Source organism: Limanda limanda, chromosome 1 (genome assembly GCF_963576545.1).
Source record: "Limanda limanda chromosome 1, fLimLim1.1, whole genome shotgun sequence".
NCBI lineage: Eukaryota > Metazoa > Chordata > Actinopteri > Pleuronectiformes > Pleuronectidae > Limanda > Limanda limanda.
Window position 1 is genome coordinate 18,735,139 of NC_083636.1, and position 27,922 is coordinate 18,763,060.

A 27,922-nucleotide genomic window follows, 5' to 3' on the forward strand; every position below is an offset into this window, starting at 1 on the left:
CTGCTGACATGGAGGAGCTGGGATTTATGATCTATACTAAGCCAAACACCAGGGGGGGGTTCATGATGCATTGGCTTCACGTTTAGGGATCCACCATGTTGCCCGTCTTTTTATAAAGTGTATGCTTTTAGCCATTAACTTATATACCATACACAATTTCTCTATTGTAACTGCAAATATGTGTGTATATGTACGTTTTGCATGAATCCAGTTAATCAATACTTATGTAAGTATTTTGGCACAGTTTTAAATGTGATTAAAAAATACATTTTTATATTTTTAATCTATAAAGATAGTCTCCTGAAAATCAATCTCTTGTTGGGAAGCCAGAGTGGCCCAGTGGGATCCTCCTGAAAAGTATATTTCCATTTTTATTTCCCGAATTCTTGAACTTTTTAATTTTCAGAAATTGAGACCCAACAATATGTGAGCTTTTATCTGACAAGACGCTGCTTAAAGGTACAGTTTGTTTTAAAAGCAGGTAAAAAATATGAATCAAGAAAAACACACGAATATGAATCCTCTTATGAATAGCTGTGTTTCCACTGTTGGAGCAGCTGGTGGAGAAGCAGGAAGTCTCTCACAAAAATGAAATTCATTCCTGAATGTTGACAGTGAAGGTGAAAGACAAACACTGGAGTTGTAAATCGTCCCAGTGAGGTTGAGACTGGTTGACAGGTCTGTTTGTTTTAATGAACAGAGACGAGGGAAAGAAATGAATTGGAGCAAGAGCTGGTGCTGCCCTCCAGTGGTCACAGCTTGTACCTTCACAGGGCTGCAGGGACCTAAATGCTGTGCAGAGTCCAGGCTGATAACACTGAATGTTCTACTGTACTGATCTGCATGGATTTACAAAGCTAGGCATTTAAAATTACACATCAGGAGTTAGGTCTAAAACACTATTATTATTGTTATTATAAATATCACATGAAGTAGATAGATAGATGGATAGATGGATAGATGGATAGATGGATAGATGGATAGATGGATAGATGGATAGAATGATTGATTGATATATGGATAGATAGATAGAACAGACAAGAGGGAAAACAATGATAATGAAATTCCCCTGGTCTGTTACATAATATTATATTGTTGCTGATCAGAAACCATGTATACCGTGATTAGGAAAAAAGATAACCATAACCTTAAGAGATAGAGAGCTATTCACTTTATTGTCCCTTTAAAAGACACAACCACAACACAGATAAGCCTTTATCACACACACGCACACACACACACACACACACACACACACACACACACACACACACACACACACACACACACACACACAAGGCCTGTATGTTCAGTCAGTGCTAAATCTGCTTTGTCACTGGGATCCTTCATAGATCCTAAAAAAGTTTCTAGGCGTGCAGATGTTTCCAAACTGCCTGGTATATGTCTGTGTTGGGGATTTCTTGACTTTTGCAATTTAGCAGCTGTCGACTATTCCCAAAAAGTAGTCGAGTAGTCGATTAATCGCAGGTGATTAAGTGTTTACGCCTAACATTGCAACTATAACTATCCACTCTGATGAAGCGTACAGGCTACAGGCTATGGGGGAAATCACCAGTGACCCTGAGATACATGCCGACGATGCAGAAGGGTTCCCGACCAACAACTGCTCCAACTATGCCACCTTAACGGAGGGTAACAAATCACTTGCAATGTGCAATTCACCTGTCGATAAGATCAGCTCCCCTAGCTGCGTATCTGCTGTAGATGCCGCTGCTGCTGATAAACCCACAGACAGACAACTAGTCCACAACGGAATATGTAAGTGTGTTCCTTGTTTTCTGCTTTATCCACCAAGGCAGCGGCCGTGAATAGAGATAGTGAGGAAAGATACGGGAGAGGAGATCACAGCTGCCGAGAACTTATGTCTGGTAAATCCTCTTGAATGTGGATGCTGGATTATACCTTGATTCCAAAGTCGACCTCTAATTCAACCTTTCTCCCCAGACTGTTGCAGCCGTTATCAGTCGGGTCAGATATGATGTACCTGCTTGGTGGGGTGATACTCTCTCTTTCTCTCAGGTGAACTTTAAACCTCCCTTTTCACTATATAACTTCATTTATATGACAGGTGCAGCAGCGTCTGTCTGCCTCTGCCTGGCCTCTGCAGCTCTGTCAGCTCCTCTGATGCTACAGACGCCTGCCTCTGCTGCCGGGACACGAACGCTGACAAGCTGCACACACACACCCAGACGACACAGAGACAGACGGGGAACCGGCTGCCAGGCAGACAAAACATTCGCACAGTCGCAGGGAGGGAAAAACGCACAGCACCATGGGCTGCTGCAACAAGGAGCGAGGACTCATAGCCGGAGCCGTGGTTGGGGCTGTGGTAGCCATCCTGGGAGGGATCCTCTTCCCAGTGGGGGACAGCATTATCAATGAAACAGTGGAGAAGGTATGGTGCTTGGTTTCGCCCCGGGCAGAGAGTGACTGGGAGTGTGAGTGTGCACGCAGAGATCAAGGTGAATCAGGAGAAACGGGAGGAGAGAGGCGTGTGTGTGTTTCTGAGCGCCGCTTCAACTGGTAAACAAGAAGCTTTGCACAAATCAGCATCTGTGATTTTTGGCTAGAGAAACTGTGAGAGAAGAATGTTTTAACGATGTACAGATCATTGACAGAGCATCCACCTTGTGCATGGATCAGCTGGGCAGCCGGCCTGCTGGCAGTCCTGAGGAATGTTAAAAATAGACCGTCTGTGTGTCTGTGGTTTAGGAGTCCGTCATTGAGCCTGGGACGACAGCTTATGACACCTGGGTGTCGACAGGACCACCGGTGTACAGGCAGTTCTGGTTTTATGACCTGACAAACCCACTGGAGGTTTTGGAGCACGGTGCGAAACCAGCGGTCTTGGAAAAAGGACCTTACACTTACAGGTAATGTCGGCTCGTTCACCTCTTGTGTTTCCTGTTGTGCCAGCGTCACACTCATCTGATGACAAGAATCTTCTCTAACGAATGTAAACCAAACCCCCCCCCCCTGTCCAGGACGAGGATCCTGCCCAGAGCAAATGTCATGTTCAACCCCAACGATACCGTTTCCTTCCGGCTGCCTCTCAATGCCATCTTTGAGCCGTCCCTGTCGGTGGGACCAGAGGAGGACAACATCACCTCCCTCAACTTGGGTGTGGCTGTAAGTGAGTGTCACCCACTTGGCGGTGAAACCTGCAGTGACTCAGCCTTTTTTTTCCCATTAGGCTGTTAAGTTGTTTTGCTTTGGTCTGCAACTATTCATTTTAGTGATGGTGGCCAAAACAGTTTGTCCTTTGACCCTTGTTTGTGAGCAGTGAGGTTATTAACCACTCAGGCTGTTTCTAAATCCTTTTAGGGGCTTTAAACCACCCCAGTCATTATAGAGATGAAAGACTATAAATATGGATAAAATGATAGCTCACCAAAAGTGAAGCCAAATCATTTATCCCCACCTGGTGGCTGGCAGCAGCATAAGTCATGAACTCCAAACTAAAGCCAAAATATACATAAAATAAACTTCTCTTAAAGAGGATTTCTGTCATTTTTTGGTTGTGATTTACAGTTAATTCTGCAGGTTTAGTTTAAATATTTGAATCTATAAAAATAGTTGTGCGTTTCGTTGATGTGTGTTTTATTGTTGGTTTGTTGGGTTTTGTAGCTGTTTTTTGTGATTCGTTGTTGTTTTTCTTTAACTTGTTGTTGTGTTGTGGGTTTAGTTTTTGCATTTTGTTGTTGTATTCTGTGGTATGCTGATATGTTTTGTGAATTGCACTTCAGGGCCACCGTAAATTAGGCTACTGAGAAGTAAAAAATAACAAAATTGATATAAATGTGATCACAAAGAAAGAGTGACGAGTACAAAACAAGTATTAAGTGGTAGTCTGAAACTATGTTAGCAACTTAAGTCCTAAATTCACATGTACAGTCGTAGTGTATGTGCTTTCTCTCCACACTCAAACGACCAGTGCAAGCAATCCCAACAAGATCCTCTACAATTTATGTTGTATCCTGTTTCATAAATTAGGATTTTTATTTCCTTATCTCCTGAAGCAGCAGCAGCCGTTGTGTGCACAGAAGTTTTTTTGTTGTTTTTGTTTTTGCATTGTTATTGAACCAAACAGTTTAACTTACACCACCACAACAATGGCTAAATTATCCATTTGCTCTTTTTCAGGGAGCTTATTCACTGTTTCCCAAAGGCCTTCATTTTGTCCTGAATAATCTGATAAAGCGGAGCAACTCCTCTCTGTTCCAGTACCGCACAGTCAAGGAATTGCTGTGGGGTTACCACGACGCCATGCTGAATAAAACCCTGGGTGCATTTGTACCCGTAAGTGATCCGATATTTTCACTCTCATATATATAGACGAGACAAGACCTACACAGCGACGCCTTTAAAATTGACATGCATTAATCGTTTCCTAAAGTTCAATGGCACCTTTGATGGCTACTACACTGTTTACTCTGGAAAGGAGGACATCTCACGAGTGGGGATTATTGACATGTGGAAGGGAAAGACGTGAGTCGTACAGTTGACCAGGTTCTTAAAGTGAGGAGGCTGTTTTTCTAGACTGTAAATTGTTATTTATCTGTGTCTGATTTTTCCTAACAGGAGCTTGCCTTTCTGGAAGGACACATACTGTGACATGATCAATGGAACAGGTACAACTCATGCAGCGATATGAAGCTGAAAAAACAAACAAACAACATTCGTCTATAAATCATGATTATAACTTTACTTCCCCTCGTTTCCTCAGATGCGTCCGCCTTCCCTCCGTTTTTGGACAAAAAGAAGCCTCTCTACTTCTTCTCATCAGACATCTGCAGGTGATTAAAAGGATTTATCGTCCTATTCTGAGGGCCTGCTACCTTTTAACTTGTTTCCTCTCAGCGACCACTAGAGGTCAGAGCTTTCCAGTAACAAAACCACTGCTCTCCAGCCGTTCTGATTCATGACATGTGTTTTGTTTTGTCTTCAGGTCCGTGTCAGCCAGCTATGAGAAGAGCATAGATCTGTTAGGGATTGAGCTTTACCGTTACACCCTCCTGTCGTCCACCCTGGCCTCCCCTACAGTCAACCCAGACAACCATTGCTTTTGCACGGACCCAACGACCACCAGGAACTGCACCTTGGCCGGAGTTCTGGATATCGGCCCCTGTAAAGATTGTGAGTTTGCATTTTGGGATCTGAACGGTAGAATTCGGGCATCACCAGAATATCCCTGTGCTCACGGTTTCCTCCCCCATTCCAAACAGTAACACCTATCTTCATCTCTCTGCCGCACTTCCTTCATGGCAGTCCATACCTGCGAGAGGCCGTACTGGGTATGAATCCCAGCGAGGAGCACCATCAGACCTATTTAGACGTGGAACCTGTAAGTCACTGTCTTCTAAATGATTTTTGACTTAAAGAGTCGGCAGCTCTGACGCAATTCTTTGTTGTTCTTTTTTTTCACCAGACAACCGGGTTTACTATGAGATTCGCTAAAAGAATTCAAGTGAATATGATGTACGGGCCATCGAAAGTCATCACGTAAGTTTTACCTTTAAAAGAAATTCATATTGGGAAATACACTTTTCTTTCTTGACATGAGATAGACAAGAACATTTAAGATTGACGCAATTTACTGTTGCTGGCTAACTAAGCTTAGCATAAAGACTGAGAGCAGGTGGAGATAACCTGGCTTAGTCCAAAAGTAACAATATCTGACAAGCAAATCATAAACACCATATTGTGTTGTTGTTTGTACAAAACCTGTGTATGTTTCAAAGTTAATCAATTTGTAGTTTCACAAGTTTTGTTATGAACTCTTTCCCTGCAGGGTGCTTAACAAAGTCAAGGATTACACTATATTCCCAATCCTCTGGATGAACGAGGTAAGATAAACCCCGAGCCTTGCTGTCGTGAAGTGTCATAGCTCGGGATGCATGTTGATCAGTCTTCCTCCCTCTCCCCTGTGTAACCAGATGGGCGAGTTGGATCAGGCAACGGCCGACATGTTCAAGAAGGAGCTCATCTCCCGTATCAACATGCTGGAGACGATAAAGCAGGTGCTGCTTGGCCTCGGTTTGTCCGTCTTCGCCGTGTGTCTCGGCTGCTACCTTGCGGTGAGGAAGCGACGCTGCATGTCCAAGTTGGGATGAATCAGGCGGACGTGTCTGTTGTGGAGCAAAGTGCATTTAAGCTGCTATGGCACATCATCTGTTTTTGATATAGACTTGCACTTTTTTGTAATTGTAGTGTTATTTATGATGTTTTTTCCTTTGATACCAGGAGAAGGAATACTGTGATTTCTTAAAAGCTAATGAGCTAAATTCCTTTGCCAAGTATAATTTCAAGTGCAAACACTGTAACATTAACTCAATCAGGGATTTCTGGAAGCAGGTGTACTCATTTTAACCGTCAGGCTCATAATCTCTTCTGATGTTCTATTAAACAGAAACGCACATGAATCTAATCAAATGTTCAAGTCCTTCGCTGAAGTAGAGTCTTCAAAAATGAATAAAAAGCTAAGAAGTGAGTTTTTCATTGGCTGTCATGTTCCTAGTGTTGGATTGTTCTGACCCCGCCTCACGCTCTCCACCCCTCGCAGCCCAGAATACAGCGAGGCTGAAACAATCCTTTGCATTGTGCACGCTCAAGCAAAAGTAATTCTGTTCCCTCTTTACCTTGAGCGGTCAATAAATCAAAAAGAGCAATAAAAACCAGGCTGGTGGCACGATTATACTCTGCTTATGAATGGTACTTGGGTTTGTTTGGTGAGAAAACGGTATTTCTGCCCAGCTGGAGACCTCTTTTCACTTTTATTGGTTTTAAGTTACCGTCAGCAGCCTCCTGGGTGTCTTTGATTCTTCTGTTTGGTCTGAATCTTACATTTCACACATATGAGGGAGTGTTTCATTCAAATTAAAAAAGACAGGTCTAACCCCGCCCCCCCCCCCCCCCCCTTCTGCAGACATGCAGTTTGCAGCCTGTGGGGTATCCCAGGTACTATGCACCATCGTCTGAATTGTTAATGTTGTATTATCAGACCCATACATTTTCCAATATAAATACTCTTGCTTTCTTTGTTAGATGAACTTGAAGGCCTGCTCATGTCTGTAGGATAAAGTTAAAGCTACTTTCTGAAGCATGCTAGCTTAGCTTAGCCAAATGAAACAGCTAGCAAGAAATCTACAATATTTTGCTATGCTACGCTGAACAGCTGCAAGCAGCATTTGGTAGGAACCCAAATAAGTGCATTTCACAAAATTTGGAAATATTTATTTAAGATAGAATAGGACACGTAATATTATACTTGGACAGATGGGTGATGTTACGCAAAAATATAAAATTCACATTTTGAGCAAAAAGAATCTGAACATTAAATTTATGGACTTTCCTTAAAATTGAGATTCATTTGAACATGTTTATTCAGGCTATCAGGACATTAATAAATAGAAACACATAACATGGACAATATACTGAGCGGAAGTTGACATGTCGGTGGGGACGCGGGTTTATTTTACGCGGAGCAGAGATCTGAATGAGGGGCGGCACAGCTGGAGTGAAAGTCTTTTCTCAGAATGAAAACAATGTTGTATTTCTCCACAATTTGCAGATACAGTCAGAGTTAGTGGGTGAAACATGTTGAATTTATATACACAGTGAAAGCAAAGATTTTCACAGCACATTAAATTAAAAGGATGAATGAAACAAACAAAAAAAACCTCTGTACACAAGCGACCATTAATCTACTGTACATTAGCTACGCTCCTAAAAAGGTGTATTCACATATGTCAAACTGTCAATCTCACTGACAATTACTACTTCTGAATTAAACCTATGTCCACTTTGCTGCAGTCGGGAGAAAACGTGGATCCAAAGAAGGAAACTGTCATTGTAGTCTATATTTCCGGGTGTTACACTAAGTTACATTATTTACCTGAAGGCTAAAACAAATAAATGTGCAAACCTCTTAAATGCTTAAATCTAATCCAGGCAAGGGTTTAAGCAATAATTTGACATTTGGGGGAAATATACTTTCTTGTGTGTATAGTATAAAGCTACAGCTGCTAGCACTTTAGCTTAGCATAAAGACTGACAATATCCAAAAAGCTGTTGGTCTGACTTTGGTAAAGGAAAAAAAATCTGGAACAAAAAACAGAAAGTGGTTTCATGGGAGTCATGTGGTGGGTTCGGCCATTTCCAGTCTGGTAAGTCGCTGTATTCACTTCAATCAGGAGTAAAACCTTAAAATGTTGTTTGCTAGTCAGAGGATTTCTTAACCGAGTAACTTAACTTAACTTATCTAACTCTGTGCGAAGAAATAAGCATATTCCCCTGAAATGTCCAACTATCCCTTTGTAAGACTTCAACATTATTGTTGAATTTCTATAAACATGCTTGAAAAAGAGAAAGTACGATACAAATACATTACGCAGCCGAATTACATTGAGGCACATTCTTGTAAATGTACGTTTTTACATTACAGGACGGATCGTGTGAGACGTGTGCAACCACTCACACTGTATTTCATACAATCTCGCCACCATTTCTTTTTGGTCTTTGTACCATAGTGTGTATATAAAGATGGACAACATGGCAGCTCCCCCAAAAGTGAAGCCAAATATTTTTGTATCGCCCCCTAGTGGCCTCTCGCATGTTTGCAGATGGGACTGAATTAAATTGAATTTAGAATTTTCCAACGAGAGGAATTAGAGACACGTCCTCCATCTTTATTCACAGTCTATGATTTAAACTAATATATTCTTGACTTGCACTGTTTGCATTCTTGTCACCTGTGCTCAGAGTGTTATTGAAGATGTCAACACAAACACACAGCCCCGAGGTTGTAACTGAATAGAGAATTTAGTTAGTTCAAAACATTCAAATGTGAGTAGAATCTAGTACAACGCTACTGTAACGAGAAAGACAGCTCACTGTCCAACATGCATCTGACTCACTTAAGTCCCTTTTTCAATTTTCCTCCATAATAATCAGCAGATTCTGATTCCCCCTCCTAAATGTACGATATTTGACAAGATCACTGACCATTGTTGTGTCTCAAGTTGCATTATCCCAAGAAATATCAGCCTTAAATATCAGAGTTTATTGGTGGCGTGTGCCTGTGCATGTGTGGTGGTGTGTGTCCCTGCCACCTGGTAACAGCACCTCGAGCAACAGCAGGAGATACCGTCCAATGAGAGCTCCCCACACCCACCTCCTCGTCCGCCCGTACATCCGCAGTGCAGCTCTGCAGTTTGAGATGAGCGTTGGCAAATGGGGATTTTGTAACCGCCTGGTGTGAGACAGGATTGGAGGAAAGGTTTCGCCCGTCAGTCTGTGTTGCTGCCAGCTCTGGGTGTCAGACGTCCGGGTAGTGGTTCCGCCGGTTGCGGCTCTTCCTGCGGTCCAGCAGGGGCTTCAGTTTGGCCAGGTCCCCCCTGAGAGGCCCGGGCGGCTGTGGCTGCTGCTGCTGCTGCTGCTGCCTCTGCTGCAGGCTCTGGAGCTCCCTCCTCTCTTTGCAGTACTGCTGCACAGCCAGGCTCTCTGCAGGACTGAAGGCCGACAGCAGGACCTTGGGGTGCAGGGCGGTGGCCCACGCCCACGGGGACTGCTGCTTGTCCGTCAGAACGCTCACCATGGCCTCGCTCAGCACGCGCAGGCGAATCTTAGCGACCGTGCGTTTGAAGCCGTTCTCGGTGGTCAGGCAGAAGTAGAGCCCCTGGTCCGACAGCTGGATGGAGCGGATCAGGAGGCCGTGATCCGTGGAGAGGACGCGGTCGCTCAGCTTCACCTGCAGCGGGAAGAGGTGACAAATTATAAAAGGCAAAACCAGAACAAATTCACGATGAAACTAAATGAATAAAGGGTTCTATTCCACCTATCTGATCATTTAATGAGGGAATATTCTTTGGAAGAATGATTTGTCCCTCCAGTAGAGTTTCATGTCCGTTTACATAATCCAGTTACTTTTATAATCTCATTATGTGTCAGATGTAGTTGTAGCCATGACAGAGTAAATAGAAAGCACTTGGCGTCATCATTCATTCAGTGAAGGGACAGATTTTTATGGTTTACATTAATCTTGTATTTAAAAATAGATTTACAATCAAGCAACACACTGATCTGATGCTTTGATCCAAAACACAACGCCGTTTAATCCTCCCTCCCACTGACTGAAACCAGGCAGGCTTTAGTTTGGAGGAGACTAATGACTCCACACACCGTAAAACTAAAGTGATTTATTTTAAAGGCCAACTTCTATTCTCATGAGGAAATGGCTGTAAAACGGCCGTTACTCTGAGCTCGCTCGGCGGAGGCGGGAGCTAAATCTATAAAAGATGTGTCTTCATCACGCAGGCCTCTCTCTCGCCCGGCTTTATTTAATCTTTCACAGCCTCTCAAAGGGCTCTCGCTGTTTAAGTGATGTCAGATATTCGACAGAATGTATCCCCACTGAGAGATCCAGTCATTGGTCAAAGTCCATGTCGTGTTTGATCAGTGTCACTGCTCATAAGGACGATAACAGCGTGTCCATCCTCAGGCGATTCAGTCCTGATTGAGCTCCATTGATTGCTGCGACATGTTTGTTGGATGTAATATTTAACGATGTGAGCAGTTTCCTATAGATCAAGACTTTTTAAACCGTCATATCATCTCCAGGGATTTGTGTAATTTTAATTTGTTACGTATGAGCAGCAGCGGGCTGTTTTGTTGACCTATGACCTCTCTGAAATGGTTTTGGGACATGAACTCTTTGTTTGGAAAATTGGGGACAGATTTTTTGCACAGAACGTCCGACTGACCTCTTTCCTCCGGTCGTTGTCCCTCTGAATGAGCCACCGGATCGAGGCCTGGGGAGACTTGGGGAGACACTCGAGGAAGGTGGTGTTGTTCTTCACGCCGTATTGCGTCAGCTCCACTGCGTTTCTGTAGGCTGTCAGACACACACATACACACACACACACACACGTCACTTGCTGATGTACACAAAGCCTCACAGATGGACTCAAATCTGTCTTATGTCCCACCAGTGAGAGTCGACTGTTGACTCAGAGCTCAGTCTGCACCTGCAGCTCAACCAATCACCGCCCACGCTCCCTCGGTTCCTCCGCCGGCAGAACGACCTCCAGAGCGTCGGACTAACTCGGTTTCGTCTCATTTACCGTGTCGTCTTTGATGCGGCTAAATGGTTCATCACTCAGCCGCAGCAATGACAGGGCTGTGACTAATTAGTGGGAACGGCCATATGGTTCTATTCCCCGAGCTCGTGTTCATTTGGAGACGGGAAGTGTTTGTGGAAGTGAAGCAGTCGGGGGAGCAAAAACCCTCTGCTGCCATTAGACTGCATTACGCCAGTCGACTGGGGGGTTTTTGAAGGACGCTCTGCTGGACTAAACCACCATGAATGCTTTGGTTCACAGCAGGTATTTCTGATATTTCTGTGTGTGAACAGTTGGGTGCAGATCCAATTAAAAATCCGGATCTGGTGAATGTATATGTGGTTTCATTAGGGGACGGTTGGGCCTTGGCAGATGGAGAAGCTCTACTGTGAGGACATCTCGTTTGTTTGTTTGTTTTTCATCAGGATTACGCAAAACCCACAGCATTAATTTCCACCAAACTTGGAGGCCTAGAATCTGGGGGGGGGGGGGGGGGGGGGGGGTACGGGAAGATCCAATTTAAACTTCGATGCAGATACAGATTATCGGGAGGATCCAGGAATTTTCGTTCAATTTTCAGGGAAGATCTGAATTTAACGCAATTGGGCGTATTTGTTCCACACACATATTTATTCTAGTTCTGCTGCTCTATAAAGCTGTGCTCGTTTTATTTCCCTTGACCGGATACACATAGTCATTCTAGTTCTTTCCTTTTTTCACTGAAAACAACACTTTTCGATTGCACCCATTGTTATTATAAAACATGAGATTAGCACATTTTTTGTTACCTTTCAGATTGAATCCTCTGCACTGAGTGAGTGGATTTCCATGAATAATGTCCTGTCTTCTGCTCCTCCTGAAAACAAATTACAATGAGTAAGAATACACTGTGGCTCAATTCAGAAAAATACATATAACTTCCTCCTCCCATTGAACCGTGGAGGGATCAGTCGCTGCCAAAAACCATATGAGGAAAGTCTGACAGTGTTATTCCACTCGGCGCTGCACGCTCATGAGCAACAGCTTGAGGAAAAGAGCATGTAAGCAGCTGGCACGTTTTCCACCGGAGACCTGCGGCTGCGCTTTTTGTTCTGGGACCAAACTAAACTCGACCTGCGACTGACTGGGACGTCAGGAGACACAGCTGGTCCTGGAAGAAGAGACCTGAGTGCCGTCGGCTCCGAGCCGAGGTGTCGCTTGCACACATCCTCCTCTGTGTGTTGTCTAGACGGAAGGAGGTCGACAACAAAACGCAGAATCACTGACACGGATCACGCTGAGCTGCTCCCTGAGGGATTCCGGTCACGTTCATCCTCACAAGTTGAGCTGCTCTCTTCTTCTGGAACATCTTGTTTGACATAAGCCCTCGCCCACATTCATCACGACTCTGTGATGCAATGATTGATTTCATATTTTTGCACAAGACCTGAGACATTGTATACAAAGCCGGATGCTAGGATAGCTCCCAAGGGATCTTATCTTTCCCCTGGTGGCTAACTATAGTATAGGTCATTAATCCCACCGCCTCCATGTAAGCAGATGGGACATGGACCAAACGATTCAAATGATTTAGAATGATTTAGAATTTAGAATTTTCTGTTTCTAGTAAGACTCTAGCTCCAAATGCATTTGATTTAATTCAACCAAACAATTCTTGATTTAACAAGTTTTGTTTTGAACAACAGTTTGGTTTTCATCCTCCGATCGTGCCGACGCTGTTTCCAGATGACGTCATCGGCACAACATGGCGGCGTCTCAGGGCTCACTCAGGGATTCTCGTCACGTTTCTCCTCTCGAGCTGTGAGCTGCTTCTCTTCTGTGACACAACGTTTGACATCAGCTGTCAACCACATTCACTGTGACTGGGTGTCATACGCAGAATGATTTCCTTTTTCTGAGGTAATTTGGCAAACTTGAATGCTGTAGAGCAGAAATACTGCAAAGCTTTTTAAAATATCTGCACTTCGCTCGTGTTTATTTTAGACTTTAAAGCTTTGATTCGCTGCGTCTGTGAATGAGTTCCCTGATCCACACGTGTCAGCACTTACTCACCCTGAAAAATGAGCTTTTGGGCCTTGAAGCTCATGCATAGTTTTTCAAGAGAACAATCCTTAGGTGGACACTAAATACCTAAAGATTATGATTAGTGAAATTTTAACACTGTAAAAACCTTTGTGTACCTTTTGCTGGTGGGATAGAAGCGTGAGCAGCTGAGTCCGTCCCAGGCGCAGTAGGGATCTCTGGCGAGGCAGCAGTCAGCGCAGGCCGAGCCGTAAGCGGGACACCGGTGCAGGGAGACCTGGGAGACCCCGAACTCCGAGCTGACGTACAGCTGTTGCTGCAAAAGTAAACAGTTCAAATGTCAGCCGCCCTGTTTGTCTTAATAAGTGGCCCCGGCCGACAGGAAAATGAGGCAGAGCGCCGAGACAATTATGGATTATTATCTCCTGGCCTTCAGGAGGCTTATTGTGCTCGGGCGGCTTTTCTGTTCCGTGCAGAACGTAGCAGCCACAGACACGGAATGACATATTAAAGCAATAAAACTGCACTAAACGTGTCAGGAAACCAAAGCTGACATATACTTACTTTCTTAGAGGAGATTCTCAAGTTGGTCACAGGAGCTTGGTTCTGAAAAATGGGAAATAGAAGGAGCAAGTTCAGACCTTTCAAACATAATATTTATTAAATTTTGCATTAGCGGGAATCTGAGGAAAAGATTCTCATTCCTGTTTGGTGAATATGAAACTAAAGTGAACAGCTAGCTGAGGTTTCAGAGGCGCAACATCTGCCTGCCAGCAACTTGAAAGCATTGACTGTAAATATCCTGCCACTTCTTATTTGTTCAGGAGAGTACGAACAAATTGTTGTGCTGATAGTTTCTGCAAAGACGAAAGGGATATTGACATCTTCTAAATCTTGGCAGGAAGGATTTTTAAAAGAATCCCTTTTATATTGCAGAGAGAAGCTTATCAGACTTCTCCTGAATAATAAATAGTCATAACACAGACGGTCAGTTTCTCGCCAGATGTCTTTAACCTTCCTGACAGAAACACATTCAGTAAATCGAGAGTCAATCATTTCAGAATCACGTTGCTTCATGAAGGTCTTGGCCTTTACAAGCGATCGCAGGTTGATCAGTTTTTAGCGACGCGAGCAAAGATAAAACGACATGTGCGAGGATTCGCTCGGGGCAGCGAACAGCCTCCTGCAGCATGTGGGTATGTTTCCCATCATTTCTACTCCGCACTTCTGCAGAACATCCATCTCCCGAACATCACCCTGCCCCTCGCTTGGCTGCCCCCAGGCCTTTGTGTTGTGGCCAAGTGTGCCCTCCGCCTCCACTCCTTTGATTTTTTTGGCAGAGGGAAAAAACGGGATGAAAGTGAAAGAGTGAGAGAGAAAAGAAAGAAGGAGGGGAGGAAGACAGACAGCCAACCTTAAACACTTCCAGCTCCTCCAGGATCAGGTCTTCATGCAGGGATTGGTTGCTGGGCAGCACGATCACCTTCTGTACCGTCCCTTTGTCTGGGGGCAGAGTGGAGACATGGTATGAGCTGTTAATACCAGACACACACACACACACACAAGCACAGACACACACACAAACACACACACATGCAGAGACACACACACACTTACTCTGCCTGTCTGTCTTTCTGTGGAAAGTATATATCTCGAGAACCGTTCATCTTATCGCCGTCAAACTTGGTGTTAATATTGTTAAAAGCCCAAGACAGTTCAGTGATTAATTTGATGTGATTTGGACCCAGTGTCAAAAACAGAATCCCCATTTCAGAGTTTTGTGTACTAAGTTTGTCACAGCCACTGCACAAGTTCCCATACATTCAATCAGGCTACACCAAATTGCACATAGTCATAGATACTCAAGTTATTTGGCTCAGGGGGTATTCTCAGTTTTCTCAGTCATCAAGACTAGAAAAGTGCTTTGTTAATACCGACCATTTACCATTTATTCCCTGGAAAATAGGTGAAAATATTATCTCATAATAACGAAGAACTTGAAAACAGAATCCTGGATCCGCACCAGAATGGAATGGGTTCTTCCCTGACTCCTTCCACAGAGTTTCATGATAATGTGTTCAGTAAACACACACAAACACTCAATCCCCAGTGATGTGCTCCGTCACTGGAGCGAGAGCTAGAAAATAAACTCGGAGTTTATTTTCCTTTGCCCATGTTTGCTTTCGAATTAGTCCTGAGAGCCAGGGTTAGCTTCCACAGCAAAATCTACTGTGGCAGGAGTGGGAATGAAAACTATTAAAGTCTCAGACCAGAGGACGAAATGCAATGACCACGATTAATAAGTCTGCTCGGTCCTGGGAGTTGGAGCAGCAGAGTTTCAGTAAGCGCTACTGGAAGTGCCCGATAAGAGCGTCTTCCTCGTCCTTGAGACAAAAGCCTCATTTCTGGCCCAGATGTGGAAACGCAGCACTGGCTTCGCGTCAAGAATCCGGGGCAGCAGAAGAACGGAGGAGCTGCCTGATAAACACAAGCAGCTGCGTGAGTCCCAGAGCGGCTCGCTGAACGCAAACATGTGCACACGTGGACATGCACGAGCACGACTGGATGCATTATAAGTACACGCACACATATTATTACACTTATTACACATTAACCAGTGTTGTAAACAGGTGCAGGTCGGGTGGAAACGTCTCAGGGGGCAACATTTATTCCCATAATCGATCTTTAAAAATCTTCGAGGAGGGATAATGTTTTCCCAAAACACATGTAAGTTACTGGAACATCTAGTATCAACATTACGTTGTTATTTAAACAAACAACAGACACATTGAAAAATTATCTCGATTCACTTTCACCTGATTTGATCAAATTAGACCGTAAAAGGGTCAAAGTTCTCTCCTTGTGTTGTCGCCCTGTCTATGACCCAATTGCGGCATCATTTCTGCTTCATGTCCTCTCACCTGTTTTCAATGTGTCTGCCACACCCACTGTGTACCATTCCCTCTGTTATCTGTTTATCTCTCAGCCGACTGTGGCGAGGAGGAGACGCCTCAACAATCATTTACCTCTGAAACGCCTCAGTGAGAAGGATCAGGTTGTTGTGTTTGTCTTCAGTTTACTGATGCCTCCCCTGCCTTGTTATGGGAAAAACTGTGACCTCGGTGGACTATGATTACTCCAGCGTGCTGTTGCCATGATGCATTTTTTAACATAAGAATCTAATGTTCTTCTGAGAAGGACCAAAACAAGTCAAACAACAGCTGGATTCTGGGTGGAGGGAGATCATATCACCCGCTTTCCAGCTATCAGCGTATTTCAATTTTCAAAAGAATGAAAATATCTTCCAAAAACAAATCTAACTACGAAGATCTATAAGTAGAGAGTGTATTTTTCCGATAAGGAAAACGCCCTATGTCGTCATGTTAAAGATGGAGAAAAAACAAAATCCTATATGTTTATTAATTCCGAACAAAAATGCTAATTGAAAATCAGCAAGACATCCTCCTTGGTATAGTTAATCATCAAAACACATGTATCTGACTGGTTTGTATTCATTTTAACACACACACACACAAGTTCCTGACTGTGCATCCTTCTTACCTGTGCCCAGGAAGAGCACGTGGTAGTTGCCGTCGGCAGCCATAACCTGGTCCACAGCCACTGACGTGTATTTGTAGTCAGCGTTGGTGCGAACCACCAGGGGTCTCCTCCCCACCGGGTAGATGGCGTTGAACATAACTGGATGGTTTCGCACGAAGGTCACCACGTCGTCCGGGAACTCCTTGGTTGTGTGAATGTCGGGTGTGAAAGCTCCACCAGGGCACTGGTGAAACAGAGAGTTTATATTTAAGCCTTTATCAAACCAACAATCTAAAAAATTACGTTTTATCACAGATAAAGACGTGATGATGTAAAAAGCAAACTCACAGTTCCAGGCCGGGGGTAAGGGATGCGTCCCTGGAACGCCACCCACTGGAAGTTGGGCCCCTCTCTGTGGGCGAAGGGCCCGTTGAAGACGGTGAGGATGTCAGCCATGTTGTACACACACACTGCCGAGCCTTTGAACACCGAGCTGAGGGAAACGAGATTCAAAATGTGAACGAAACACAACAGTGGAAACCTGAAGGGTGGAACCGGGGGACAGCTCATCTGCTTCCCCCTCAACGATCTGATGTGGTTTGGCCGAGTCGTTTAAATCCACATGAAAGAGGCTTTGAGGAAACACAGGGATATTGTGAGAGGTGGAGGAGGAAGACACACAGCGATGAGATAAAGAGAAATCAAGGAACTCGCTGTTTGGTTTGGTTTGGTTTTTGATCTTTGAGGTTTTCTGTGATCCTGAGGCAACAAGTGGATTGGGGAACAATCTTCTCCTGAACTCTATATTTTATTTAACTACTAATTTGACCTTTTGTGTGAATATTGTCCACTTGGGTGGCTCAGATCTTTCGGTTAACAATCTTTATATAGTCCAAATATAAGGAAATGGCACGAAGGCATTAACCAGTCTCATAGGGAGGGTTTATATGGATTGGAAAAATAAATATATGGAAAACAACATTTAAAACATTTCCCAATCCAAATTATATCCACATTTTTACATGATTTTATATAACTACAAGTGATATTTTCTTTAAATTTAAGTGATCAGTACAAAAGTTTTAGTTTTTCACTGACTATCCTCTTTCAATTATACAAATCATTTGGTCTCCATATGTGTATTTTTTTTATTTTAAAGATTAAATGCATGTGCCTCAGGTTTCAGCTTTTTAAGAAATGCAGCTATAAAGTTCCTTCTGCTCTTAAAAACCCTTTTGGCTCACGTTAGCCAGACGTTACACACGTTCTGTATCGATGTGCAGACGATCAGCAAATGTGATCCTTGTGAACACAATGATACAGTGAAGCCAGGGTGTGAGCGATAGTCGATCATCTGAAGAAGAAGCTGTTTCTGAAACATGACACATGACGTCTCTATGTGTCGGGCCCATTGACAGGCACAGCCCCTCCCTGCTGGTATCCAGTCAGTGATTAACATAACCACAGAGGCCTGCAGGAATGTTACAGTTGGCCTCGCTGCCGTGGCTCCTACCTCGTGGACGTGAAGACCCCGAACACCAGCAGGCTCTTGGGCTGATCACTTTCCAGCAAAAACACGTTCTCTGCAAATGGGAGAAAGAGGAGTGAGTAATACTTTCAACAAACTCCCTCTGCCGACACCGGGAGGCTGAGACAGGTGAGAAGTGAGCGCAGGAGTTAATAAGTGCACGCGCTGACAGATGGAGCCTGATTGGAAAAGAAAGTCTAAAGATCTGTGAGCTGATGTTTTAAAGGCTAAAAGAGGAACAGGAGGAAACCAAAAGCAACAGAGCGGTGGTTATTAAAATCCTCCGAATCCAGACCAAACAGAGGAAGCGTTGTGGATCTTTTGCGGAGAAATAAATCACTGGAATCCGAGGAACATAAATAATAAGATTTAAAGGTCTTGGCTCGGCGTCTGGTTCTTGTCTGCATGTTTTTTTTTGTTTTAACTTTGTTTTGTAGAGCTTGGAACTCGCACAACAACCGGAGGAAACGCAATAAATATAAATGTGTTCTGCTTCCCTCACCGAGCTCATCGAAGTGGGTTTCGGTGCCGTCCTCCTCCAGGACCGAACACACCATCCGGGCCTTGAGGAATGTCGTCCATTTGTTCACCAGACTCCGCTGTCCTCCGATGTCGCTCTGCAGACACAGAGCAGTGCATTGGAAACTCTAGGCCGCAAAAATCAACCAGCGCTGATTCATCTGGGCAGCAGGCGAGCGGCACTTACCGGACACACTCTGGCCACCATCGTGTGGATGTTCTTGGTGTTTCCGTTATTGTCCGTCAGCCTCTCGCGGAAGAAGAAGTACAATTTGGCGTCGTTGGGGTCGGTTCCGTCCGGGATCAGGTGGGCGTCGATGAAGATGGGCTCTGAGTGAAAGACATCGGTTTACAAGCTGATATAAATCAATTAATGGAGACATATTGTGCTAAATTACATAATCTTAATTTGGGTTATTACTTGAAAAGGTTTACATGCTTGAAGTTGTGTGTGTGTGTGTGAAGGTGTAGGTGTGTGTGTGTGTGTGTGTGTGTGTGTGTGTGTGTGTGCGTGGGTGTGTGTGTGTGTGTGTGTGTGTGTGTGTGTGTGTATGTGTGTGTGTGTGTGTGTGTGTGTGTGTGTGTGTGTATGTGTGTGTGTGTGTGTTTGTGTGTGTGTGCTCACCACTAAGCCACTTGGAGTTGTGCTGGTCTGTCCGCACTGCATTGCGCCTGGTCAGGCTCCTGAAGATGGCAGCATCTGTCCCCATGAAGTCAATGTACATGCCTGAGAACAGCTCCTGGTCTGGAGGAATGCAGACACACACAGACACACACACATACACACGCACACACACACCGACAAACACACGCCAACAAAATCAACAATATTCTCCAAGAAACCCGATTAAGGGATCTAAGATAAAATACAGGAACACTCTGCCATGAATGTTTAAGTCGGGGTTCACGACAGGTTTGCGTCTGCTCCTAAAAACGCTTCATGCTTTCAATCATTCCTTTACTTTCACTTCTCACACCATCCATGTGTTCCACACCATGTGTTCGGGGAGGATGTGGGTTAAGTTAGGAGAGGATTTGAGGAATGTGACCCTCATCCAACCTGGCTCGCTAAGGAGTGAGTGTCGACAGAACTCAGGCGGCCGCAGAGGCTCCACAACATGGGGGAAGATGAAGCACAGATATTCATCGGTAGGAGACCCTGCCTGTGATTGTGCTCGGGAGGCGTAAAGTGTTGCGTCGCTAACTCCTGAGCACCTTCCTTCATTCCTCCGCCCTTCAGGTTCATCCACCGCCCTCCCCCAGCTCTCGCCCCCTGCTGGGCACCTCCGAGGTCGCTCTCGCTCGCTGGCAGAGCTGCTGCTGCCGCTGCTGCTGACACGGCAGCGCTCGGGTTCAGGTGTTGGAAAGCGGAGCTGAGGGGGCAATGTGTCACCTTTTGGACGTGTCGACGGCAACCCAACACTCCTCCGCCAATCAGAGATCAGAACGATGGAGAATAAGGGAGGGTGGAGGGGTTGAGCTTGACACTGAAAGAGGTTTCAGCTTAAATGTTCCAGAATACGAAAGAATTGAGCCAATGACGTAATTTTGGGTCAGAGTCTGTGCAGTAGTGTTTTTTGGGGGATGGAGCTTTAATAACAATGTGCCATTGAAACAAAAGCTCAACCAATCACGAGTCAGTTTAAAGCTGTCAATCAAGATGTTTCACCTCGTTTCTATAGCATCAATCAGCCAATTAAAAAACAAACTTTGCAGAAAAACACAAACATTTTATGTCCCATCTGCTGACATGGAGGAGACTTGGCTTATTCTGCAGCCAGCCACCAGAGGGCTATCGAGACACTCAGACTCAACTTCTAGGGAGAATCCACCTTTATATACAGACAATGGTATAAACAGACAACTGTCAAATACGTATATTCATAAATCACAGTGAGGAATTCACGCCCCCTGGAGACCACGTTTGGTACTGTCACTGCAGAAGATGACATCACAGCGTCTCCCTTTTGAAGATGAGATTTATTTGATGAAGTATTCGGGGGATTTTAAGAGGAAGAGGAAGGAGGCACCTACTGAGCATGACGGAGACCGTGTTCACTTGAGGGTTGAAGGAGCATCTCCCTTTTCCAGATTCGGTCCTGGAGTCGATGTGAAAGACTTGTTCCTGTTACAGAGAGAAGAGGAAGTCAGAGGCTTCGAGGACAGTTTTATGTGATTCGTTAGTGCGTCTAGTGGCCTCTGCTACAATAAAACCGCATGTTATGAGCGCAGCAAACGTCCCATAGCTTGGCCCGGCTCGACTTTCCATCCCTTTCGGTTTTAGGGAGGAACAAAGGCGGTTGCAGGTCTGGTGTACGGTAACTGGCCCATGTGGGACGGTAAAAAAGAATATTCCTTGAGGGAGGAGAGGAGGAATTTTCCCCGCTAATGTGTTGGATAGTCGTTCCTCCATCTCAGGTGGAAATGTACTGCCAAGTTTCAATCATCCCCCCTCCCCCCACCCTTTCCTCCTGTCCTCATGGTGGCGAGCTGGACAGTCCGAGCTCCTCTGAGAATAAACTGGGTAAATTAGAAATCCTCCTGATCTAGGATGGTGCTGCTGCTGCTTCTCTTCAACAGAAGCAGCCGGTGTCGTGAGGCGAGTAGAATTTCTACCAGGAAAATGTTGCCGTTTGCCAACAGGTTCTGGAAATGGACCGACTCCCTCTGGTAGCTTCTGTCATTAAGTTATTTAACGTTGCAATTAATCTTAAAGACCTTTTCTTATTATGACTTCACTTGGACGTTTCCCTGTGCAGAATCATTTATGTTCAGAGGTGAAAGTATTAGGCCTGTTTCACATTTCTTTTTTTGAGTCTAAAGTTAAAACAGTTGAGAATAAAGTCAAATTAATTCAAAGGAAGATTATTGTTGTATGTTTTATTGAAGTGCACATGTTTGCTCACTTTGCATCCGAGCAGCAAAAGTCAGACACAACATCACAACACAAAGACACCGACACATGCGAATGAAGGTGTGGGTGCGTCCTATCAGGTTCCACAACAACACAAGAGTCTGGGGCACGTTCTCGGGGGCAAAGGTGCAAACTGTGAGCTCAGAGTCAACTTCTCGCTGCGGCAGCTTGTTACACTTAACAGATCCCTTCTCTTCAGACGCTGACATGTTTGAGCTCAGAAATTGCAAACAGAGCAGTCTGCCTTTCAAACAAAACCCCCAAATGACAAAAGGCACCGCGGTGCGGAAAGAGCCTGGTTGGGAGCTCTCCCACTCGGCTTATTAGTGTCTGGCAGCAGTCGGCCGTCTGCGGCTAAACGCTGTTCACTGGGTGAGCACTTTCCTCCTGGAGGGTTTCCCTGCTCTCGCTTCCAGAGCCGAGAACCTGCCGTCCATCGCTGACACGGGAGCTTTTACTCATCCTGAGCCTCTCCTCTCACTGATCACAGCAACTAAACTTTGCTCATATAAAGTTAAACAGTCTTTTAGTTTGTCCTTTTCATATCATAGTAAAAGAACATGTTTAATTTAAGATGTTTATAGTTTGAGATAAGATGTACTGGTTGTCATCCAGTTCATACGCGTCCAGTATTTTGTGATTCTGAACAATGGAGATGTTTTATCCTCCCATCAACAAATCCCCCTGAGTATTTTTACATTTTAATACCACCACATTCTTAGATCATGTATAAATTCGTATACTGTAGCAATAGAGGGGCTAAATATTCGTATTAATCAAAATGATATTCATGCTTGTGTTAAGTATTTAAGCAGATAAGAAGAAGGTGTTCCCACATCCTGCTTCCCCCCCTCTGGAGTGTGTGTCCTTAGTGAGTCCAGGACAGTGACTGTGTCCTCGTGTGCTCACCTCAGGTCTCCGTCCCCTGTTGATGTAAACGCAGACGGGACTGTATGCTCCGCTGCCGCACATGAACAGATGGGTTCTGTTGTAAGGTTGCACCACTCGGATGAAGTTCCCACAGCCGTGCTGGAAAACAGGAATGAGTACAGAGAATACAAATTAAATTACAGATAAAATGTTTATTATAAGGTAAAGGCCGGTCGCAGCTCCGTCCGTTAATCAGAACGACTCTGCCAGCAAATATAGTCAAAAGCTCATATCCGATATATTTCACAGGAATGTTGCTTTATAACGTTCATCAGTGTCTTAGTTTGCTGACTCATCATCGTTTGAGGTGCAGCTACAACCCTTTAAACACTTTATCCAGATGTTTCTCATCATCTTCACTTGTGGCCACTGTTCAGCAAACACGCTTGTCGCTTTAATGTTATCGCAACTTAAAAAAGGAAAATATATGAATAACACATGCTCCCATCCATTCTGCTGGAGCCGTTATAGCACCGTATAAAAATAAAACGACTGTTTTCGTATTATCTACATCTCAGCAATCACAATGGATGTGGCAGAGGATAAAGTCTCTTTCCTGGTTCGCAGCCAAGGTGAGATCCAGAAATCCAGAGCCTGTTTATCTCTCTTGCAGTATCGTATGTCATGTGACGAAGTAATTCAAACCTCTCACTTGTTATGACGGTCACACAATCGCACATGTTCCGAGATCTCACTGGTCTGGAATCAAAGGCCAGTGGAAAAACAGTGTCGGTGTTTTACTGAATGTGACGTGGAGGTGAGACAGATTCCTGATGTGCTGCTTCCACTTCCCCCCCACCCCGCAGCAGCAGCAGAAGAAGAAGCAGTGCAGGGCTTAAAGGAGCTAATTAGGCCCTGAGCGTACAGAAAACGAGTGGATAGAGGAAGAGAAAGCGAGGGATGAGGCGGGGAGGAGAGGAAGACGTGTCCGGGGAGCCGTGAGGAACTTGGCCGCGGCTGCTGGAATGGCAGCTGCTGCAGCTCACGGTCGGACGTGCTGCTCCGCTGGGAGCCGTGGAGGAAAAACAAGAGAACTTTAACTGTCACACACCCCTGCGTTATTTATCCTGCTCTTCTTTATCTCCCTCCATCCGTCTTGCTGTCTCCTCACTTTTAATCACTGATCGATCTTGTCACGTCTCTCGGGCCTTCGCTACGTATCCAATGTTAGCCTCACAGATACCTACGTAGCTCATCCTGCTTTCTTTTCCTCTCACGTTTCTTATCCCCACACACACGACTGCGCCGGATAAACAGCATCCAGACTCGTGGCCTCGAGTTCAAGCGGCGATCGTGCCGACTTTAAAGCGGAAGCTTTTGAGCGAGCAGCAAACACACTTGATCAACCTTTTTCTTACCCTGGCTTGGCACAGATTGTATCGGAGAAGAGGAACTTTACATAAACAGACAGGGAGGGTAAGAATAACAGAAGGATGGAGGGCTGGGATTAGAATGAAGAAACTTGCATAATGGAGGAGAGACAATAAAAGACGATTGCGGGCATAAAATCTGAGAAAAGATCAGAACAATTGGATCCGGAAAATATCTGAAGTTTGTCAGGTACAAATAAAGAACACAGCTGGAGATTGTGCGGGTCGGACGTGTTCACAACATCAGAAAAATAATCCTACGATATTTGCAACTTAAACATCGTCAATTACATTTTCCAAGGGGGCTGGCGTAAAAAGTTCCCAGAGAATGTCCAGAGCAACAGACATGTGCGTTCGCAGATGCAGCCGCTCTGGAGTTCAGTGCTGAGTCTGAAAGCAGCTTGAGAAAACTGAAAGAAGTGTCCAAGAAAAGTTTTAAGACCAAAAAGTGGAATCTTTAGACACGGCTCTGACGGAGCGGCATGCAGGAGACGGGATGACCGAAGAGGAAGGGGGTCATTGAGCGGCTCCACACGGAGATGGCTCACCCAAATATTTGTGGGAGCCTGTCTGCAGCAGGCGGACGGTGACTCAGAGCAGCACAAATCACTCATTGACTGGAAACAGCTTCTTCTCTATTTCCGCAACAGTGTGGCTCTATTACCACAGCTGCTGTCACGGGGCGGAGGACACACGAGCAGCGCCTGTTTCGTAGAGTGAGAAACTTGTTATTGTTAACTTGGGCTTTAGAAATCAGGCGGTCGATGCACGTGAAGATGCTCCTCTAAAAATAAAACCCCTTATTTGATCCTGCTATTCCCCCGTCCTCTGCGCTGCAGCGTCTATAGGCAGCTGTGCATGTTTCAGAACAAGCCAATTAGAGGCAAACAGAGGACGGAGGAGGAATCGGAATCCCGCTGTGGAGCTTCGTGAAATCTCGCTGCAGCTAACAAGTGCTTCTCAGAATTAGGCCCTGGTGTCCCATCTGCAGGCTTTAATTCTGGTTTGTTTTTTCTACTCCGGCCCTCGATCCTCCCACGCCACACACTCGGGTCCTGACCAGCCGTGGCGATGCCAGGAGGAACCCGGCCTGTGGACATCTGCAGCCTGCCGCACATGTGGCTGCAGTGGACACAGGCCCACAGATGGGAAGAGGGAAATCCCAGGAGGTGCACGCATAATGCCTCCCCATGGCGGACCCACTTGGAGGAACGGATCTGGGAACAATCGGCAAAACCTTTCGTCTGCATCCGGACCACGGTGGCAAAAAAACAATAAAAAGCAACACGAGCCCTGGTTTTCTTACCGCTCGGGATGTTATGAAATCAGTTTTTCATTTGTGAGAGGAAGAATCTGTTATTTCTTCTCAATGTAACATAGTCTTGGGTTAAAGAGAGGAAATCCAACAAATCAGAAAACATAAAAACATGAATAAGTATGCAGAGTACAGTATTTCAGTTTCAGAAATGTTTTTTTTTGTCTTTTACTGAGACCATATTGTTTGATGTATTTATATTCATGCATATTAGTAAAACGTTTTCCTTTGGGACGATAAAGTATCGCTTTACCTTTCAGAAAAGTAAGAAAAAACACTAATAGTGAAGTAGATGGTGGTTTATTAAAAACACATTTCCATTTACTAGATTCGATATTTAAAGTTTCCGATCCCGATATCGGCCGATGTATATAGCAATCATTCCTAAAATGTCAAACCCTTCCAACAAAGAAATGTATCTGAGGCAAATGGGATTAGCTCAAGCTTTCCGTGCAACCCCTTAAAGAATAAGTGGTGTAATGAATTGGAAAGAATGGAAACATAATGGATGGAGGGATGATTATTTATTGTTTGAATCCAGTCGGAGGGTTTTGGAAAGTCTGTCCTTACCGTTGGGTCTTTTCCTGCCATTTGACACTCCTCTATCTTGCTGGTGGACGCCGGCCAGAACACCTGGTGGCAAAAGAACAAAACCTTGTAAACAAGCTCGGACGTTTACTAGCAGCATATTGAGGTTGATCGTAAAATCTGTTGTAAGCGAATATTAAAAACGTTGTGAAAGTTTCTGTTTCGATAGAAGCCGACTGTTGGCTGCTGTATATGCATTGTATTATTTTTTTTTCAACCCCGTAGAGGTGCTGGAAGGTCCAGCTCGATGAACATATGAAGCAATTTACTCAGGGAAATGGATGCGGTGAAGCGCTCCCCCGGGGAAACCTAAATGCTTTTCCATCTGTTTATGCATTTCATTGCTGTCAATTACTCTGCAGATAACTGCTTCACTGCAAACGCAACCAGGCACCAGACAGCTCCAGCTTTTACATGGCTCTTCTGAATACACCCCAAATGGTTCTGATGATGGAAAACGCAAGATAATTTGCATATGATCGCTCAGATTATAATAATGTGTACTCTGGCTGTGTGATAATGGGCCGCACGTGTTGCTAGATTTTAAAACCAGGGTGCCAGCGATGCATTAGAATACAACAATAAGCGCCCGCTGACCTTAAGGTAGCCATGGGTGATGTTGTTGATGTCCATGGAGAGGACGTGGTCCTTACAGCCCACGTACATCCTGTCCTGGTCCTCGTCCATCTGCAGGATCCGGTAGTCCATGGCCTTGTCCGATATGCTGTAGTGTTCAAAGGACTGAGAGGCCTGCAGGTCTGAGAGAAAAAACACACAATAAGCTTTTATCCACACCGAGGACGAGAGGCATTCTCCTCTCGGTTCCTGCGAAATTAAAGAAGAATCCCCCCCACAGGCCGGCATTAATCTCACCAAGATCAAAATAAGAGATCGCCAAATTGTGCCCGGGGTTGAGCCCAAGAGATCTGAAAAGAAAACTCAGAGGGAACCGTTTCATGACTTTAAGGATTTGGAGGCTGGTTTTGAAAACATGGCTTGGTTCTTACACGGGAGGTCGACTGCTGCAAATATACATTAAGGGTGCAAGGCAGCAGGAGTTACAAGTATAATACAGATCATTATCATTATTATATACCGTTTATATATTATTGTATAAGCACATTTTCTAGACAGTTAAGTTCAAATAACAACTTTTATCCTTCTTGACCGATTAGGAAAATATTTGTTATTCAGACAAATTTGGAAATCAAGCTCAGTTACAGCCACACTCAGAAAAATAAACTAGGGCATGTGTTTGATTAGTTAACTACAATTATGTTTAAATTAAATGAATTACTCGGGTTTATGTTCATTAAATTATTCGTTCTTGTTTGATGTACAAGACTCAAATACATTTCTGATGAATATAATTCAATCATGTCAACCTAATGAGAATGAGGTCCTTCAAAACAATGAATCCGAAATAAGTTCAGCTATTGCGCATGCGCCGTGCCCACCGGATACAGACACATTTCGAATAGGCGGAAGTGGAACGTTACATGGATGTTTACCAACTGACCAGCCCCTGCAACTCTCACCTGCTCGTTTGGCATCGTTGATATTAAGGTGAGTAATTCAGATATATTAATTTATTTAGTTAAACAGGGTAAGTAATACATCGTAGTTAATCGACATGAGTGAGACATATCTCAGTTAGTCCCTCGTGTTCCTCACCGTTAGCGCTAGCTTAACTTTGCCATGGCTAGGTTTTATTTAAGTGTGTGTGTGTGTGTGTGTTTCTGTGTTCAACACGAGCGAGTCCGGGGGGTGACATGATGTAGTCACGGTAAACGGTAGTGTCCAGAGATGCTTAAGTTATTGCGCAACACTTATGGGCGGAGCTGTGTAATGTGGACGGATGACTGGGACGACACGGAGCTGAAATGAACTGAGTTCACGTACATTAGGGCAATAACATATAGAGGCTCGACTGTGTGATGTATGGTCGCTTTAGTTTCTTGTCTCCTCTCCTCTGCACTAAGTGTCATCGCGGTTGGGGCTCAGCCCCCCCCCCCCACACACGGAGCGGCGGAGAGGAGACAGCGCTGGAGAGTTGAT

The 27,922-nt window shown here is 44.6% G+C and overlaps 2 protein-coding genes across 2 annotated transcripts in view; one reads left to right on the forward strand and one right to left on the reverse strand.

Moving 5' to 3' along the window:
• The first annotated feature begins 2,293 nt into the window (after positions 1–2,293).
• Positions 2,294–9,280, forward strand: cd36 (CD36 molecule (thrombospondin receptor)). The gene is made up of 13 exons (XM_061067416.1): positions 2,294–2,416; positions 2,734–2,894; positions 3,006–3,150; positions 4,165–4,320; positions 4,418–4,509; positions 4,603–4,652; positions 4,748–4,817; positions 4,970–5,157; positions 5,247–5,365; positions 5,450–5,523; positions 5,813–5,867; positions 5,958–6,124; positions 9,142–9,280. Exons 1-13 carry the CDS (start codon positions 2,294–2,296, stop codon positions 9,278–9,280), a joined length of 1,539 nt encoding a protein of 512 aa, XP_060923399.1.
• Positions 9,281–9,337: 57 nt separating this feature from the next.
• sema3c (sema domain, immunoglobulin domain (Ig), short basic domain, secreted, (semaphorin) 3C) overlaps positions 9,338–27,922 on the reverse strand; it is a 35,854-nt gene continuing 17,269 nt past the window's right edge. Inside the window, exons 2-17 of the mRNA XM_061076366.1 lie at positions 26,462–26,622; positions 25,847–25,909; positions 22,571–22,690; positions 20,782–20,872; positions 19,373–19,492; positions 18,935–19,077; positions 18,731–18,845; positions 18,214–18,283; positions 17,049–17,193; positions 16,722–16,944; positions 14,575–14,663; positions 13,725–13,766; positions 13,319–13,476; positions 11,927–11,994; positions 10,782–10,912; positions 9,338–9,769 (exon numbers count right to left, since the gene is read on the reverse strand). Coding sequence (XP_060932349.1) covers positions 9,338–9,769; positions 10,782–10,912; positions 11,927–11,994; positions 13,319–13,476; positions 13,725–13,766; positions 14,575–14,663; positions 16,722–16,944; positions 17,049–17,193; positions 18,214–18,283; positions 18,731–18,845; positions 18,935–19,077; positions 19,373–19,492; positions 20,782–20,872; positions 22,571–22,690; positions 25,847–25,909; positions 26,462–26,572 — 2,121 coding nt within the window. The 5' untranslated portion in view covers positions 26,573–26,622. The remainder of the gene's footprint in view (positions 9,770–10,781; positions 10,913–11,926; positions 11,995–13,318; positions 13,477–13,724; positions 13,767–14,574; positions 14,664–16,721; positions 16,945–17,048; positions 17,194–18,213; positions 18,284–18,730; positions 18,846–18,934; positions 19,078–19,372; positions 19,493–20,781; positions 20,873–22,570; positions 22,691–25,846; positions 25,910–26,461; positions 26,623–27,922) is intronic.